Here is a 17496-nt window from a genome sequence, read left to right as displayed (position 1 = left end):
AGGCATTCTAGTTGACAGAGTCAAGCTTAACCATTGCATCTTCCTACTAGTTGAACACTGTGTACCAGCAAATATGCTCAGTGTTGGAGATACAAAGATTAGTGAAGCCCGTGACCTAAAGGAATGATTGTCTATAAAGTATTTCTCAGATGTTTATGTACAGATAGTCCCCTGGGGATCCTACCAAAATGCAGTTATGACCCAAGGTTAGCATTGGAAATTCTGCATTTCTGTGATGCTTCTAAGTCAGTGGTGGTGAGTCAATGGCATGTGTAGGGCAACAGGCTGTGGTTATCATTGAAAGCTCTAAAAGGTTGGCCATCACTATTCTAGGTGAAGTCGATGTGGCTGGTCTAGAGACCATATTTTGAGAATCACCAGTCTATACCATCATGTCTGTACTATAAGAGTCTAGCACTTTCAGCTACAGATCAGTGGTTATCAAAGTATGGTCCCTAAACCAGCATCATTAGTATGACCCCAGAACTTGTTAGTAGTACAAATTCTTCCACTGGGGATGGATCTCAGCAAATTGTGCTAACAAGTCCCTTGGGTAATGTGGATACAGGTTAAAATTTGAGAACTACCTGTCTGGAGTGATACTGTTTGATATGCCAAATACCATGTATGCCTAGTGAAATGAAAATTAATGAAAATTAAATTGAGGTTGAGGTTCTTGGTCACACTAGCTGCATCTCAAAGCTTAGTAGCCACATACGGCTAGTTACTACCACAGTGGATGGTGCAAATCCACTTTCCTTTGATGCTTTGGGTTTTGAAAAATGAGTAGGAGACTGCTGGGGTCTTGCAGGGAGGGGATTCTGGGCAGAGTGGAAACACCAAGAGGTGGGATGTAGTCTTGGAGCTGCCCAGGTGCCTATGCCTCTGGAGGTTGTCACCAGGTAGAACTGAGACGGAGCCAGTATTTGAAATTCTTTTAGGCGAATGATTTTGGTGATAATTCTAAAGAAATGTGGACTCGTGGAAGGATTATAAGAGTGCCATTATTCAGATTTTAAAATTGAGGTGAAATTCACATCCCACACAAAATTAACCACTTTAACTCGGATAATTCATTGATGCTTAGCACAATCACAATGTTGTCCAACCACCACCTCTGTTTTGTTCCAAAACATTTTTATTACCCGTAAAAGTTAAACGCTTGCTCTCCACTCCCCAGCTCCTATTCATCCTATTATTCAGTTTTAAAAACTCCCTCTCCATCAATGGGACTGAGAATACGGAGGGAGGTGAGTACTAGATTCATTTCCATTGATCCAGATATTTTCAATGAGAAAAGCCAGCCACAAATGCTTCCATGAGTTTCCTCACACTGAAAGTGTGCCAGGGTCGGAAGAGATGTCCGCCATCTTTATTCCAGCCACCTTCCTAGTCAGATGAGGAAACTGAGGCCAAGGAGGGATGGAAGGCTTACTTGGGTCAGCCCGTGATGGAGGAGGTCTCATTCCTCAGCCCATGTGGCTGCTGTTACTCACACCTTTTCATACCCAAAGAGCCTGCTCAGTCATCTGGAAAATCCTATGCTGCTTCTTTGAAACTCATGGTTGTCAAGGAAAATGTCCTTAGCCCCTGTGGGAGGCAGAATGGAAAGCTGGAAAGAGCTAAAGGCGTTGGAAGCTGGGGCTGGGCTTGAATCTTGACTCGCTTCTTAGTCAGTGTGGGAAGCTCTGTTTCCTCCTTTGTCTCGTGAGGTCAGGGGGGACCCACCTCCATGGACTCTGGGAAGACTCAAGGGGGATGTTCCAGTCTTGGAACTCTGCTGCTAACCCCCCTAGGACTTCGTTTCTTCATTTCTAGATGAAACAAGCTAGTGGTACCCCAGCAAGAGAAGAGAGGGAAGTGGATTGGAAAGTGCCCTAATCTATTTTATTTATTTATTTATTTATTTTGGGTTTTTCTCCAATACCAGGAACCGAACTCACGACCTTGCGCTTGCCAGGCAGGCGCTTTTGCCGCTGAGCTAAATCCCCAGCCCCGGAAAGTGCCCTAACCTAGATGTTCCTGTAAATGTACCAAGCAACTTAAGTAATATATGGCTGATGGTAAAGGCGTTCTGAGCTTGTGTCTTGGGACACTGCTGTGAGGGGGCTTTCAGTCAGCTCTTGGTCGCACTCTTTTCTGACAGCTTTGTGTGGGGCACAGCGCCTGCGCTCACGATGGAACTGGGGCTTTGTCTTTTCACGAAGGAGGTCTGAAATGAACTTTGCCTGAAAGGCAGTTGCTACAGGGTAAAGACTTCCTCTTTCTCATACTCCGGACCAGCTTCCCGTCAGTGATTCCACAGACCTCTTCCTCTCTGCCTGGAATGCTGCAGGGGCTCTGGCCAGCCAGGTGGAGCTTTTCATGCTGCTCGGCAGGAACTAGGCTTTGTAGGTCAAGGAGCTGGGGTCTCTCTGGACCCCCTGCTCCTCCTCACCCCAGCCAGTCTCAAGAGCAGATGAAAGAGAGAAGACCGTCAATGTTTTCGCAACGGCGTAGGACAAACAGTACTCAGAGCAACGCTTGGTTCTTCTCGAAGCCAGCCTGCTCTGTCAGACCACGCGCTGTCTTCCCGTCCCCGCTGGCCCCCCCCAGCCTCCCTCTTCCCTTCCCTTTCCTGGCCAAGCCGCCCAGCTCAGCTGATGAGATGAGACAGCGTCTCCTGGAGTCGTCTTTTCACCCCGTGCGTGCGTGTGAAGTGAGGTCGCTCCACTTGGCTTGGCTCATGCTCTGCGGGGGTGGGCTGAAGAGACCTGGAATGGGGGGTGGGTAGGGGAGACAAAGTCAAGCACCCCTGCCTTCTTCCTAAGAGAAAGGGCTTGATTTCGAGCCCCCTGTCCCCACATTCGCCCCAGCAGGCTCAGGAGGCCTGGCTGCCCGCCACTGCCTGTCCTGCTGCACTCCGGACCTCTTTCCTACCTGGGACAGAGCCTACACCTTGGTTTCCCACCCCCCAACTGACTGCTCTTCTGTCTGGAAAATCTTGTTTTATTTGAAGAGCAGAACTGTTCCTTCCTCCCCCTTGGTGATGAGGAAACATTCTGTTGAATTTGGCATCCGCACTCCTGGGAGACCTTGGCTCTTTGTAATTCGATGCTATCAGGTTGTTACGTAACCTCTCCCGCTGGGAAGCTGCTCGCATCCTGGGCCTTCTGTCCTGCTTGGGGTAGGGGGTAGGGAGGGGCAAGGTCAAAGATGCTGGAGGGGGTTGTGACAGAGTCAGGGACAAGGGACCTTGCTCGTTGACCCTGGTTGGGACAAGGCTTGCTGATGAAGACCCAGCAGAAGTCAAAATGTGTCTCTTCTTGGGCTTTAGCCACCAGGCTTGGTGAGATGGCCCCATCTACTAGATCAAGGCCACTGCAGACCAGCAATAGTCCTGGGTCCAAGTTGCAGGCTCTGTTAACGCTTGTTCCTAGGAAACTGGTAGGGTAGAGGCATCCTTGGCCAGGGCACGAGGTTATACTGAGAAAAGAAGCCTGCTCTTCCAAGGGTTATAGAATGTGTGTTGCTCAGAACAGTGTTCTACAGTAGTTGCAGGTTCAGATACCTTCATGGGACAGGCTGATCTTTTCCCGGAAAACAGGTTCGCTTTGTCACTTGTGGGAAGGATAAGGAATCCCGCAAATTGAAGAGAGGGCTCTGTCTAGTGACTTTCAAACTTAGTTAACAGAGCAGCTGGACATGAATGGTGCAATCCCAGCTACAATCCCAGCTGCAGTCCCAGCTGCAATCCGAGCTACTCAGGAGGCTGAAGCAGGAGGCTCACGAGTTTGAGCCCAGCTGGACAACTTATTTATTTTGGGACCGTGTCTTATAATAAAAATAAATAAATAAATTAAATAAATAAGAAGACTGGGGGTATAGCTTAGTGGTAGAGTAGTTGCCTGCCGTGTACAAGGCCCTGGGTTCAACCCGCAGAATTGGGGGAAAAAAAATTAGCTAAAAAGAAAAATATGCCTTCCAAGCAGCTAGAGGGCTGCATCCAGTGTGTGAGATGCCAGGCTCATACCTGTGTGCTGTTTGCTACCTATAGGCAATTTCTTTCGGAGGGGGCGTGGTTTGCATTTGTTGGACACTTTCGTGGTGGGCTGTATGCAGAAATACCTTGCTGTGCACTTGATATCTGTGATCTTATGAAACTGTTCCCACAACCCCATGAGATAAGGACAGTTGTTTCCCCACTTCATGGCTCAGAGGGTTGAGGTGAGTGAGGTTACAAATTCTGCCCAAGGCCACATGGTGAGTTAGGAGCGGCGGGGCGCTGGAGTTAGGAGGCAGATCAGCCTGGCTCCGAAGGTGTCCTCCCGTGGCCCTGCTTGTAGTTCTCAAACTCTGGTTCTCAGACCACTGGCATTAGAGCCATCCAGTATCATTGTACACTTAGTCAGCTGGATATTCTAGAGCTACAACCCCAGCATCCACATTCTCAGTGAGCTCTCGCCTGGTGATTCTGAAGTGTGTACACCGCCTTTGTGACTCAGTCGGGTCAGGGCAGTCGGGGCCTTTGGAGCAAGGCGTGGGCAGTGGTGAGTCCTGCTCGGACTGCCCTTGTCACGATGCACCACGAAGCCATCTCACGTCCGTAGCCAGGGAAGAACAAGTAAGCAAATCCATGAATCATGGTTCTGTTTATATTTTAGTTGCTGAGGCTAAATATTTATTGCTTTAAGTAAGAGATTCTGCTTTAATTAGAGTCATAACTAACCACAAGTACATTGAAATGCATTCTCATGGCCCGAAGATAGGCATTTCTCAACAGACAACCAAATGCAACTAACACTTTTCATGTACTAGTGCCACGGATCAAAGTATTAAAGCTTATCTAAACTAACAGGCAGCTTTCAGCTTTGAAAAATGCATAGAAGTTTCATTTGTGGACTTATCTATTGTTCTTCTGTAACTTATTAGGTCGCTATCATGATACTATGTCATAAAGGTGTAAAGGTGTGGGCAGTCTGAAGCACTGATTAAAATGTGTGTCAGCTCTGTCTAGTTTTGAAGTGCATGTGTGTTTGCTGGTCTTGCCCAGGATGGGTTAGCTCCATGTTAAATCACTGGGAGAGCTTTCCAAGATATTGATGTCTAGGCTCCAGCCAGGCCAGTTAAATCCCAATACCTAGGAAAGGGAACTTGGAATGGATATTTTTTATCTTTCTTTGGTGCCGGAAATCGAACTCATGACCTCAGGCTTGCTAGGCAAGCGCTTATGCCGCTGAGCTACAACCCTGGCCCAGGAATGGGTATTTTTAAAAAGGCTCCCCCATTGATTCTAACATGCTCAGGAGTGAGAACTACTGCCCTAGATGTTTAGTGGGTATGTTGGTGGTGTAGTTGGATCTGGATTCAAATTCCTGACTCTACCATTTGCTACCTGTGTGACCTTGAAACAGTTACTTAACTCCGAGCTTTGGTTTCCTCATCTGAAAAATGAAGGCAGTAGTGCCTAGCTCAGAGTGTTATCATTTGCATCCAGTGAAATATAGCAGGGAGGAGCATTTAACTTGGTACTGGGTAGGGGCTCAAATTAGTAGATGTTATTAACTCAGAATGCACGTCCCTGAGGAGGAGCGGGAGGAGTATCGGGGGACCAGGGACGGTTATTCTGGATTTCCTCTTTGGCTGGTGCAGGTAAACCACAGTAAACCCCCTTAGATACAAGCACATGCAGCTGATGGTCTCCAGAGCCCTGGTGATGGACAGAGACTGTTAGTCAGATGATTTTTGAGCACTGCTAGAGAGAGACTGGGGTTTGGAGTGGCACAATGTACATGTCAGGAGTAATAAATACATGTTTTTATGCTTGCCCGTAGCCCAGACTTTGAGGCTAAGTTCCTTTGGAGTTCAGGTCTGTGGGCCTGCAATCCCTGGTGCAGCTGGAATAGGTACTTGTGCCCTTCTGTTAAAGCCATCACTGGGGTGCAGCGGGATTAGCTGGTCATCCTTGGTGGTGTAGAGGGAGACTGTCCCTTATGAAGCCACACCGGGGCGAACTTTGGCCACGCTCTTTCTCTCAGTCCCTGAATCTCATACACGCTGCTGACACACACCTGTGTTATAACTGGCTGAATCCCTCCTAAACCCACCAACCTCCAACATTCTTTTGAAAGAGGACAAACACAATGAAACATTTGCTCAGAAAAACACATTGCGAAGGTCAGTCACCTACAAAAAGGCTGTGTGAAAGGTTGTGGAAAACAAGGACGATCCCTAGTGATGGAAAACCAATTAGCAAATTTATTAGTCAGGGACCAGTTGACCCTTCCAGAAACATCCTGGAGGCAGAGAAGGAATCTTGGGTCCTTTTGCCTGTAATGGAGCAGACCCATGGAAGCTGCCCATGGTCAGAGCTGGGGGCTTGCTTCTTGGCACCAAGTCCTTGGCTTTTCCTTAGCATCTGGCCTCAAAGGTTAAGCAGCCCCATGTGAATGCGGTGCACCATGGAGATGCAAACAAGGTTCATCTTCTCATCCACCCAGACCCCCCGCGTCCACGAAAACACCTCCATGGGGCCAGGGTGAGCCGAAGCACTCCAGTACGTGCGGTTGCTTCCGCCTTGGTGTTTGAGCTTAAGCTGCAGCATAAACCGTGCATCCCAAGGCCACGTGGAAACACATTGTATGCTTCCTGGGGTTCTGGATTCTCCGCTGCATGTGTGTGAATAACTACAGTGGACTATATATTTCTGGGAGACGCGGCTATGGATGGGAAGACTGTATTTGGGAAATACTGAGCTGGATCAGAGAGCTTCCCACCAGCCTGCAGAGGCTTCAGCTGGCTTCTCCAGCCCCACATTCTTAAACAGAAACAGTCCATAGGACGGGGGTTGCTTTGTGTTTTGTTTCTGACTGCAATACTTGGGGGACTCCAAAGCTGGTTATGAGAAAGCCCCAAGAATGCTGAGCATTTCCGGTGTGGTGTGCCGGGCCAGGGACATCAAAGGTTCCCTCGGCAGCAGTGTGAGCACAGAGGGGTGAAGCCTTCCCCTCGGTCCCTCTGCTTCCCCTCCTAATTGCTTTCATTATTCACATGAGCCAAACATGGGGAAGTCGTATGACCGCAGTGTGTGTGAGCCACATACGGCGCTTTCCAAAAAGGCTTTTTACACGCGAACTTTGTGGAATCCTTGGCCTCTGGCTCAACCAGGATGAGGGTGGGGTGTGTGTGGGAGTGGTGGGGATGGTCATGGTTAATTCAGTGCAACATGCATTCAGGATGTTTCCATAAAGCATGACTTCATCTCTTCCAGCCCGCTGGTTATCATTATACTGGTGGTCACTTGCGACTTCGTGGTTATAAAAATAACCCCTCTAATTACTAATGTGGAAATTCATAGATTGCATGTAGTTTATTCTTACCTCCTGCCAAGAGGCAAGAGGTTGGGGCTATTACTGACACCGTCTCTTCCGCCTCAGAACAACTCATCAATTGGAGGAAAAACAAAGCAAAGCAAAACAAAACTAAATAAAACAGCAAAATCCACGCCAGGTCGGTTGGGCATTGGGCAGATTAAGTAGCTGGGGAAGTTTCTCCCCTTCTCTCTTTTCAAGTCGTTGTAGTTTCTCATCCTAAATAGTCACAGGATGAGCAGGAGGAGCACAATTCATTTATTCAACACAAATTTGCTACCCACCTACCATGTCCGGTGTGCACAAGATGGATGAGGTCCCAGGATGCAGAGACATGCAAGAACAAAGTCAGTAAATCAACCACGTAATTGTTATGTAGGGGATAACATGGCATGTTAAGAATTATTGGAAGATGTTGGGGGCCGGGGATATAGCTCAGCGGCACAGCGCCTGCTTGGCAAATGCAAGGTCCTAAGTTCCAGTCCTCATACCAAAAAAAAAAAAAAAAAAAAGATATTGGTTGGGGGGAAAGCTGATTACTAAAAAATAGTCACATCTTTTCTCTTTTTTTGGTACCAGAAATTGAACGCAGAACCTTGCACTTGCCAGGCAGGCACTGTGCCACTAAGCCATATCCCTAGCCCTAAAAACAGTCCCATCTCTGTGGTTATTGGAATCACTGCAGAGGGACTGTTCTCCCAGACAGTATATCTGAGCTGAAAAGGAGCCTCAAACCATCACTGTCCATAAACCACCTGCTTCTTTTCACAGGCGGAAGTCCAGCCAAGCAGACCACGTGGGAAGGAGGGCATCGGGTCCCAGCACTGGCTTACTGGCCCGGCCGAGTCCCAGCCAATGTCACGAGCACTGCCTTGTTAAGGTAGGAGACTTGGATTTCCTTGAGATGTGGAGGTTTAGAGCCAGAATAGTGGTGGACACTTGAGTGGCTAGAGATCTCAGGAAAGCCATTTGCCACCTGCCTTGGCCAGGTCCTTCCAGAACTCTGAAAGCTGCAGCATTGATTTACCCTGGGGCAGTGCCATGTGCTAATTAGTCAAGGTACAGTGCAGCTCAGCCATCCTCTGGGGATACTGCTTGAGTGAGGGGAAATGGAATTGGTTCACGCCCTGCATCCTTGGATCTTGGCTATGTGTGCCAAAGAGACAGCTGCGGCAGGGGAAGGCAGTGGCCTTGGTCTGACAGTGGAGGAATAACTCATCAGAACCCCCACTGTCCACCTTTAGGCTTAGGGTCAGTGTCCTAGGTGTGGCTATGAGAAGCCAGCATGTCACTGGCCATCGTTTGTCCCCATCAAAGAAGCCCAGATGCCTAATTGCCCTGGAGAGGGGGAAGAAGGGAGGTGATCCCAGTGAGCCAGTAGGGAAAGAATTAGCCCTTGGGTGAGGGTACTCTTCCTGCCTCCTGTAATCCAGGGTCTATGAAGAGGGAAGGCCTAGGTGCTTCCTTTCTCAGAAGGAACCCTGTAAGCAATCTCCCCATTGTATTAAGGCCAATGCAGGAGGCCAATCTCTTGGCACGGAACGTGGCTGTGGTGTGTCAGTGTGAAAGCCGTGCCGAGCAGCTACGGACCTATGATTTATGATGGGGACTTCTCACCAGTTCAGAAGGGCACTTCCTCCCTGTGGTTCTGCCCACAAGGGGGACCCTGCACAGAAGCCAGTGCTGGCTGCTGGGTCCAGAGGTTTGACCCAGTTACAGACCAATTTCCTAGTTCTAGAGTCTCTTTCCCATTAGGCTGATGGACTTTGGCTTGAAGGACACAGCAAGAAAGCAGCACGCAGACACCCTTGGTATCTTCCAACCCAACAGGGACGGTGGGGAGAGACTTGAGCCCAAGGGAAGGAAAGGGTAAACGGCATTGATAGTCAGCATAGCGGGTGGATAGGCATCATCCCGGGCGGCCTGCGGGGGTCCTCAGGAACTCCAGGTCAGCTCTGTGCTGTCAGGAGGGGGCAGCCTGCTCCCAGCAGCTGTAGCAGGTGTGACAACAACAGCATGGCCTGGAATCTCTGATGTCAGGTTGGCCGGGATGAAAGCCAAACAGGCTGCTTTTCCTAGGACGCACTTGGGTGCAGTCAGCGTGGTTACTGAGAGGGGCCAACGGGCTGGGCCGCGCACACACAAATAACACGGCAGCCTCCTTTCCAGTTACATCGCTGAAAACCAAGTGGTCGCCTTTCATTGGACGGCGGCATGTGCACCTGCAGTCAGCTCCTACACAGTGATATAACTGTATCACGTTATTCATAATTGAGGGCTCTTAGAGGTGACAGCTGACTAACGGGGCAGTTTGGTGACCGCAGGAAGTGAGTTCTTGGCACATGGTACCATTTGCTCAAGGGGTCCTGGAATGTTACCCGGACACAGGTAACATGTGTCCTTCTTAGGATATTGTTGGCATTAATAGCTCAGATTGTAGCTAAACACTTTTGCCTCGATAGAGTCACCCTCCTGCAATTCCTCCATGTGAATCCATATGATGCAATGTTGAGTTGAGCTTCCTGATGGCCTGAGCAGGCTTCTATATGACTTTCCCTTTCCCTTGATTGCCTCAGGCCAGCTCCGGGGAGAATGGGATTATGACCCATATTCAAGGAACTGGCTGTTCTCCAGAACCCAGGTGCTTATCACCTGTTCTGGTACTTTATTCCCCAAAGGGTAGAGATCTTCCAGGTCAAAGATAACCCCCAAAGATGGCTGAGAATTAAGGTTTATTGGTGAACATAGAAAAGTAAAGAAATATGTTGGAGAATCCACACAAGTGCAGTCTCCGGTTATCTTTCAGCGAATAACAGTGTTCATATTTGAGTGTGTGCCTAATGCTACACTCGGGTTACAGGTTGGTCTTGCACTTGACCTGTCCCCAAAGCCTGAGGAAACATTTGCAGAATAGGGAAAATCCATGCTTTAACAACCGTTTACTGTGCGTCCAGCTATGCATCAAACATTGCCCCAGGTGATGGGGAGCCGGAAGTGAGAAAATCAGACAAAAACCTGATGTTAGGAGTGAAGTTACATTCAGGAGGACAGGGTTTGGGCACACATGAAAAAAAGTTGACAGTTTTAGCCAACAACTCTAGAGCAGAATTTCTTAAAGATGGCATTTTGGACTGGTCACTTCTCATTGTGGGGACCGTCCCATGCATGGTAGGATGTTGGGTGGCATCCCTGGCCTCATCTCTCTGACCAGTTGTGAGGACCAGAATGTTGCTAGGCAGAGCCAGGTGTCAACTAGAAGGACCAACAGACCTCATGAAGGATGACAGCTGTAAGGTGGTTTCCCTTAGCTTTACACAAATGGGTGAGGGGTTGGTTGGTGTCCCAGCTGGGAGACCCTATCCCTAGTCAGAGTGAGAACCGATTGTCTAGACAGGGAGGACAAGCATGAAGTGACCGGAATGGAACAGAGGATGTTAAACAATCTCCATTGCAGAAACAACTCAAGCTGCTGTTTAGCTAGGAGAGCAGATGAACCCCTGGGGTCTCCCAGCGCTGTCTTACGATAGCAGAAAAACAGCCCCTTGTGCCGAAAGGGGACTCAGCTGGCCCTCTCCTGTGTTGAGTTTTACAGCTAGTCCCAGAGCAGAAGCTATAAGGAGAACACACTGCATCAGTGTCCAGTGGTTCGGGTGTCACCCCTGGGCAGGGGCTGGCCGCGGTTCAGTCCCTCTGCGCTCTCCATCACCTGGAGCCTCAGCTGCTCTCCACTCTGTAAGGCACGGGCACAGCTTGCTATGCGGTATCCTCCATGCTGTGGGACCCCTGGCTTCTGAGAGGGATCCAAGGGTGCTGGAGGGAGCTGGGTGCGGAGGAACCGCGAGTGGACACAGGCTGGCCCCTTGAGTCTCCGCAACTCCACTGTGACCAAGAAGCGGTGTGACCCTCAGGCTGCATGTTTCTCAGGGCTAATGAGAGGATGGCAGACACTACAGCTGTCATGCTAAGAGGAGCTGCTCCTGTGTCCTAGGGACAATCCCTGCTTCTGCACCGGAGGAAGCTCCTCTCTCAGCTCCTTCACCCTGGAGAGGTGGCTGCAGAGTCATGCCCTCTGCCCTATCCACGCACCTCCAGCCTCTCCCTAGCAACCCCTCCCAATTCTTACCTTCTGTCCTCAGGTTGGATCTGATGAAACCCTCCCTGTCTGTGCTCTCCCAGTACCTCAAGAGTACCTGATGCAGCACCCCAGTTCTCATCCATCCATCCCTGGAGTTTGGGGCTGTTCCACTGGTAGGGAGCCACCTCAAGCCCCTCCCCAGCTGGCACAGCTTGGGGTCCAATAAGCAGAACCCTCCTACATCCTCTTCACTGTTGTGCAGTCCCAGGTTCCTTTGCCACTCCCTGGATAAGAACATACATATCGATGAACGATAAAGAAAATGGTATTTGCATACAAAGGTACAATAGTGCGCCATAAAGAAGGATAAACTTGAGGCATTTGCAGAAGAATAGATGCACCTGGAGACAGTAATATTAAGTGGGATAAATCAGACACAGAAAAATATTGCACGGTTTCTCATATGAGAGACACAAAGTATAAAGAAACAAGGAGATAGATCTTTTCTGCAAATGGGAAGAGGACCAAGAGATGGGAGAGGGAGAGGGAGGAGGGTAGAACAAGGGGGAGTAGAAGGAATTAAACTGTGTTATGCACTTGTACCCACTCGTCATGGTAAACGTAAGCATTATATACTACAAACATGTAGTAATCAAATATTTTTAAAAGTTTTATAAAAGAACACAAATAAGCCAGGCACAGAGGTGTGTGCCTGTAGACTCAAGTACTCCGGAGGCTGAAGCAGGAGGATCACTTGAGTGCAGGAGTTTGAGGCCAGCATGGGCAACACAGTGATATCAACCAAATATGTATATCCCAAAGGCACATACTTTCTATGATTGCCCTTCTCGTAACTAAAGCTCCACAGAAGTGGGGTTTCCTCTTGTCAGAGCCGGACCCACACCCCCACTGGCCTTGGGAGGCATTTTCTAGGGCCTGTGAGACCCATGAGCCCAAGTAGTTTTTAATACCTTTTAAAATTTCCAGGGAAAATACCGAACTTTTAGGTGCAAGAGTGTGGTTTAATATAGGTTATGTATATATTCATACTTACGTCAATGCTGTTATACAACGTAGTTTCTAACTTTTTTTAATGGAGGAAGAAACCCATAAAACAGCTGTACCCAGGGATCATGAAAGTCAAAGCATTGCCTTGCCAGAAGCCAGAGAGCGGGCTGGGCGGTAGCATAGTGGTAGAGCACGTGCCTAGCATGTGCATGGCCCTGGGTTGCATCCCCTGTGCTGAAAAAATCAACAGCAATTGCAGCGACAAAGCCGAACATCAGAAATGAACAACTTGAAAGTACAGTTTTGTTTTTGCTTTGTTTATTCTCTTTCTCCAAGGTTTTAGAGACTCTCAGAATCAATTTCTTAGATCGAATTTGAGGTCTGGAGCAGCCCGAAGGAGTATCTTCAGTAGGCTTTGTAGGGTGGATACGCTGTCCAAGCTCTCCAAGTTCAGGTGTAGGCTGGGGGCCCAAGCCCGGGATCGTATCGGAAGCATCCCCTCATGCAAGGTGAACCTCAGGGGCTTGGCTTCTCTCTTCCTTGAGGAAGGGCTTTTTGATGGTCTGAGCTTGCTGGCGTTGGACCGGCCCGCCTAGAGCAGGGTGAGTCACCAGACCTGCTGAAGTCTCTCTCGTAGGCGAGAGGTTTTCTTTGTGCTCTGAACGGACTAGGTACCTCTGAGGTCCCTGCCAAGCTCTGAGACACTGGAATTCTGCACTGTATAATTTAGGGTGCTAAACCTCATGATAGAGGGGAAAAAATAAGATGGAAAAAGAAAGGGCACAATGCATTCCAAAATGTACTGCAGCTTCTGTTTTTCTTGCTTACTGATTTGACTCACCAGTGAGGGCGATTTCTCTTCGGATGGAAAAACGCAGCACACAATCCGTTCTAAAATCTAACGTGATGGATCCTGTTTTTCTTGTTTGCTGAGCTGACCCATTTGAGATGCTGATGGCTCTTAGGGCAATTTGAAGAAAACAACCCCAAAGCATCTCAAGCTTTTTAGACTGCATTGCAGTCTTCTTTGCTTCCCAGTTTGTGGCAGGAACCTTGGACTCCGGACAGGTTTCTGGACTGTCCTGTACTCCGCGAGTGCTGACTCAGCATGCCCTGACTCTTTCTTTGCTGCCAGCTCCCGGGACGCGAATCTCAAGAGATAAACCACCAGTGTTGTGGACTGCAAAAGTTTCAGGCAAACAGAAACACTGAGTTCTGTAGTCAATAGAGAGATTCTGCCTGCTTTTGTAGGCAGAGCCTGGACAGGAAGGGAGCTGGCTGACAGGAGGAGAAGCCATCTGCAGCACAGGTCCCTTCTGCAGTCCCCTTGGGGGGCAGGAGCCCCTCCTCCCTGCTCAGTGTGGGGACATGGGGACTGTGGCCCTTGCGTCCTGCCCGTGCGTGGGCCTGGATTCCAGGGTCCTAGGGCTTGGGGACGTCTAACCCGAGAAAAACTTCGTGCTGGCCCAGCCCTTCTGGCTGCAGCAGGTCCCATCACTCTCAGATGGCCCGGCCCTTGGATAAGCAGAGCTGTTGACAGGGCAGCCACTCTGATCTCGCTGAAGAGTTTTTTCCGACATGAGCCCAGCGAGCCCAAGGGAGAGATGTACTGTGTGATAGAGTAAATTGTACCACATGACTTTTTAAAAAATCACATTAACAAAACTCACCGAAATGTGAACAGTGGCTGCCTTGGGGAGATGGACTATTTCTGTGTTGTGCTCTTTTATATTTCTGGATGTTCTATTTTTTTTTTTCCTACCATAAACATTCACTGCTTTGTAATCGGCAAGAAGAATGAAAATACCAGGGGTGGAGTATTTCACACATCATGGCTAAAATGTTACATGTCATGACTAAAGACTAAATGTTTATGAGACAGAGAGCTGGGTGGTGAGAATGAAGTGAATATTCTCTTGGAGACACCTGTCACACCCTATTTAAGCAAGTGGCCGTGGCTTAGTTGGCGACAGGCAGAGCCCCTTAGCACTAAGATTGGTGAATTGTAACACAACTGTGTGCCCTTTCTGCATGTTTTATCCACAGAATTACTCTGTGAGTATACTGTCATTAAAATGTCCACTTTACAGGGTAGAAAACTGAGGCACGGAGGAGTTAGATAGGTAGTAGAACTGGGATTCGAACCAGGCAACACTTGGTGGCAGAGCCTGGGAAATGAACTGTATACCAGTCTTCCTCTCATAGCAGAAATCCAGGTGGAACCGAAGGAGAGCCAGGCAGGTAGTGAATGTCACCGTAGGTGGTTGTCAGTATTTGCCTTAGGCTAGCGTGGATGGTTTTTGACGTGGCAGGGCCAGGGAGGGGTCAGAAGAGCTGAGACCAACTGTGTCTTGTTTTTTCTTCAGTGTGCTGGATATCTTCCCCACTGTAGTGGCCCTGGCCGGAGCCAGCTTGCCCCAAGATCGGCACTTCGATGGGTTGGATGTCTCCAGTGTGCTCTTGGACAAGTCGCAGAAGGGACATAGGGTGAGTGGAGGAAGCCTGTGCCTCACCCGGGCTCTGCAGAAGGCTGGACTGTGGTATCTCATGCAGCGCCTGGCTGCCTTTGGGCAGATATAACCACCACTCCCATTCTTTGAACGCTGCTGAAACCCTATGTGAGAAACCCTGAGGGAGAAGTCCTTTGACTCTCTCACACCCCTGTCCCATCAACCATGCAGTTTGTTAGTCCAGATTTCCATTCAGTAATTTGGCATAGGGTAAGGGTGTGTGGTTGCTTAGTCTCTATAATCAATGCTTTTTTTGCGGGCACGTATTCCGTTTTGTGACACAGGGTAACACGATTTTTTCTTTGCTGGATGCCATGTCTGATCAGTGTCTGTGACTTGTTTACTATGGGGCTCCCCTGCTGGAGCCGAAGTTTCCAGAGGGCAGGGATAGCTGTTGGGTCCACCCCCGAGGCACCTGTTCAGTGCATGCATTCAATTGCAGCAGATGAATGAATGAATGAAGAATGAATGAATGAGTGAAGGCCTTTTCGGACAGCAGAGCCTGCTTGGTCCTTTATGCTCCCAATACTCCCAGGAAGGCTCAGCACCCTTTCTGCAGCCTGTTCCTGACCAAACAGCCCTGGCAATGGCTTTGGGCTTCATTTCCCAGCGTCACCGCTTCGCTTCCCCCTCTTCAGTGTGTTTCGGAAGCACTCTGCAGCAACAGCAGCCAGGAAACGTCGGTCTTGGTGGCCTTTCCCTCTCATTCCCATGTGTCTTCCTTTCACCGAAAGGAAGCGGAAGTGGGAGGAGAGAAGGGGGCCGAAAAGCTCGGAGCCCCCTGCACAAGATTCCCAGTTGGGGACCCACGTTTCAAAGGGTCTATTTATATCTCTGAGGGTCAGGTGGAAGTGACTCAGATGTACTCAAGTTCACCTTGGCTGGTGGCCGTTGACACTGCGCTTGCCTCCCAGCGTCCCCCAGCCCACAGCATACGGGTCCTCGCTGCATCTGTGGACGTTACCGTGGTCTTCAGGGGTAGTCAGAGGGGTAGTCAGGCCTTCTGAAGAGATCTCGCCTCTCCCTGGAATAGCTGCTTTTCCAGAGTTGCAGACCCCTCCAGGCCTGGCCCTTCTGAACTGAGCAAAGCAGGAAAATGGTTTCCGCCTTTAGCCTGGAAGTTAGCAGTGTGTGACCCTGAGGGGTTATCCAAGACGTCAGTGGAAAGGTGCTCTTGAATGTTTATTGCCATGGCTACTAATAGAATAATCGGGGTCACCAGGAAGTGCTTCAAGGACTGTGGTCTCCTTGACGTGGGTCGTTCTGCCTGTGGACGCCAGCTCCTGCGCGCGCTCACTTCCGTTCCCAGGGGGAGCGCGCACACTCTTCCTCTAATTGCGGCTTTGTGTGAGGAGTACAGGCGCATCCCAGCTCCTGCCCGGGAGCTAGGCCCAGGAACTGGGTCGGAGCAGCAAATGCAAGTCTCGACTTCGTCGTGGGGACCGTGATGTGCGGTAATGCAGCTGCCGTGAGGACTGATTTGCTCCCTAACCACACCCTGTCGCCCAGAAAGAAACAAACAGCTTGCCGCCTGCAGGAAGCTGCTGATAGTATCTTCAAGGCTAAAGGCACGGGGTCCCGCACCTGTGCACCACACCCAGCCTCACGGAGCAGCAGATTCCGCTGGTGTTGGCGAAGGCCCCCGAGACAAAATTCTTCGGGGTTTGAGGACGACATGGGGAGTTGCTAGCCAGGAATTTGGATTTGGTCTTCTCTGGTCAGTCTACTGAAATGAACTAATAGGATTAAAGAGATCAAGTTGTCTTGAACTTAGAATAGCTTTTTAGAGGAGGTGGCAGGTAAAATGCGAATAGATGTATATCTCCCCGTCCTTACGCACACCCATACATGTATGTAATACATACGTATTTCTTAGTAAACACATTTTGTATTCACCTACCAATATGACCTGCGCTTATAAATTATCCAGTATGGGGTGGTTGAGAAAACTACTCCAGTTTCTAAAGCTCAAAGTACTACCTAGCTGGTTAGCCCCAACTTCTATGTATGCAGATGCTTCTAGCAATCAGTTTCTTTTCTATAACCAAGGATCGAAGAGGTGAGCAACCTCAGCTACCAGGTGGGGAGGTGTGAGGCACACAGCGGGCTACCAGTTCTCACACTCATGACCTCATGACATACATGTATGTAATGCTCAGAACCCACAGCAGCCAACACTGGCTGAGAGCTGCGGATATATATTCAGCCCCTCATTGCTGATTTCAGGAGATGAGTGCTGGGGAACACACAGGACCTTCACACTGAGCTACAGTCCCAGCTTTTTTCTTTTTAGAGACAGTCTTGTTAAATTGCCCAGGCTGGACTTGAATTTGCAAACCTCCTGCCTCAGCCTCCCAGAGTACTGGAATTACAGGCACATGCCACCATGCCTAGCTCCAATCCTGATCTGGATGGGCCTCTGTCTAGCAGTGAGCGCAACTTCAAGGAAAGAACCAAAAGCCTGGGAGTATGTGTGTGGGGATGCACAGCCCAGAATCACATGTCCCCCCCTGTGGTTTTTTGAGTCCCTGATGGACACAGGAGTTGGCAGTGT

General features: G+C 49.4%; 1 protein-coding gene across 10 annotated transcripts in view; it reads left to right on the top strand.

The window, feature by feature from the left end:
* Arsg (arylsulfatase G) overlaps positions 1-17496 on the top strand; it is a 148891-nt gene that overhangs the window by 101708 nt on the left and 29687 nt on the right. For all 10 annotated transcript variants that reach the window (XM_013503204.1, XM_013503203.1, XM_013503202.1 and 7 more), the window contains 2 exons: positions 8121-8229; positions 14799-14919. In XM_013503204.1, the coding sequence (XP_013358658.1) occupies positions 8121-8229; positions 14799-14919 (230 nt within the window). The remainder of the gene's footprint in view (positions 1-8120; positions 8230-14798; positions 14920-17496) is intronic.

Source organism: Chinchilla lanigera, unplaced genomic scaffold, assembly GCF_000276665.1.
Source record: "Chinchilla lanigera isolate Chin_1 unplaced genomic scaffold, ChiLan1.0 scaffold00077, whole genome shotgun sequence".
In the NCBI taxonomy this organism is placed as follows: Eukaryota; Metazoa; Chordata; class Mammalia; order Rodentia; family Chinchillidae; genus Chinchilla; species Chinchilla lanigera.
This window is presented reverse-complemented; position numbering and strand designations above follow the sequence as displayed.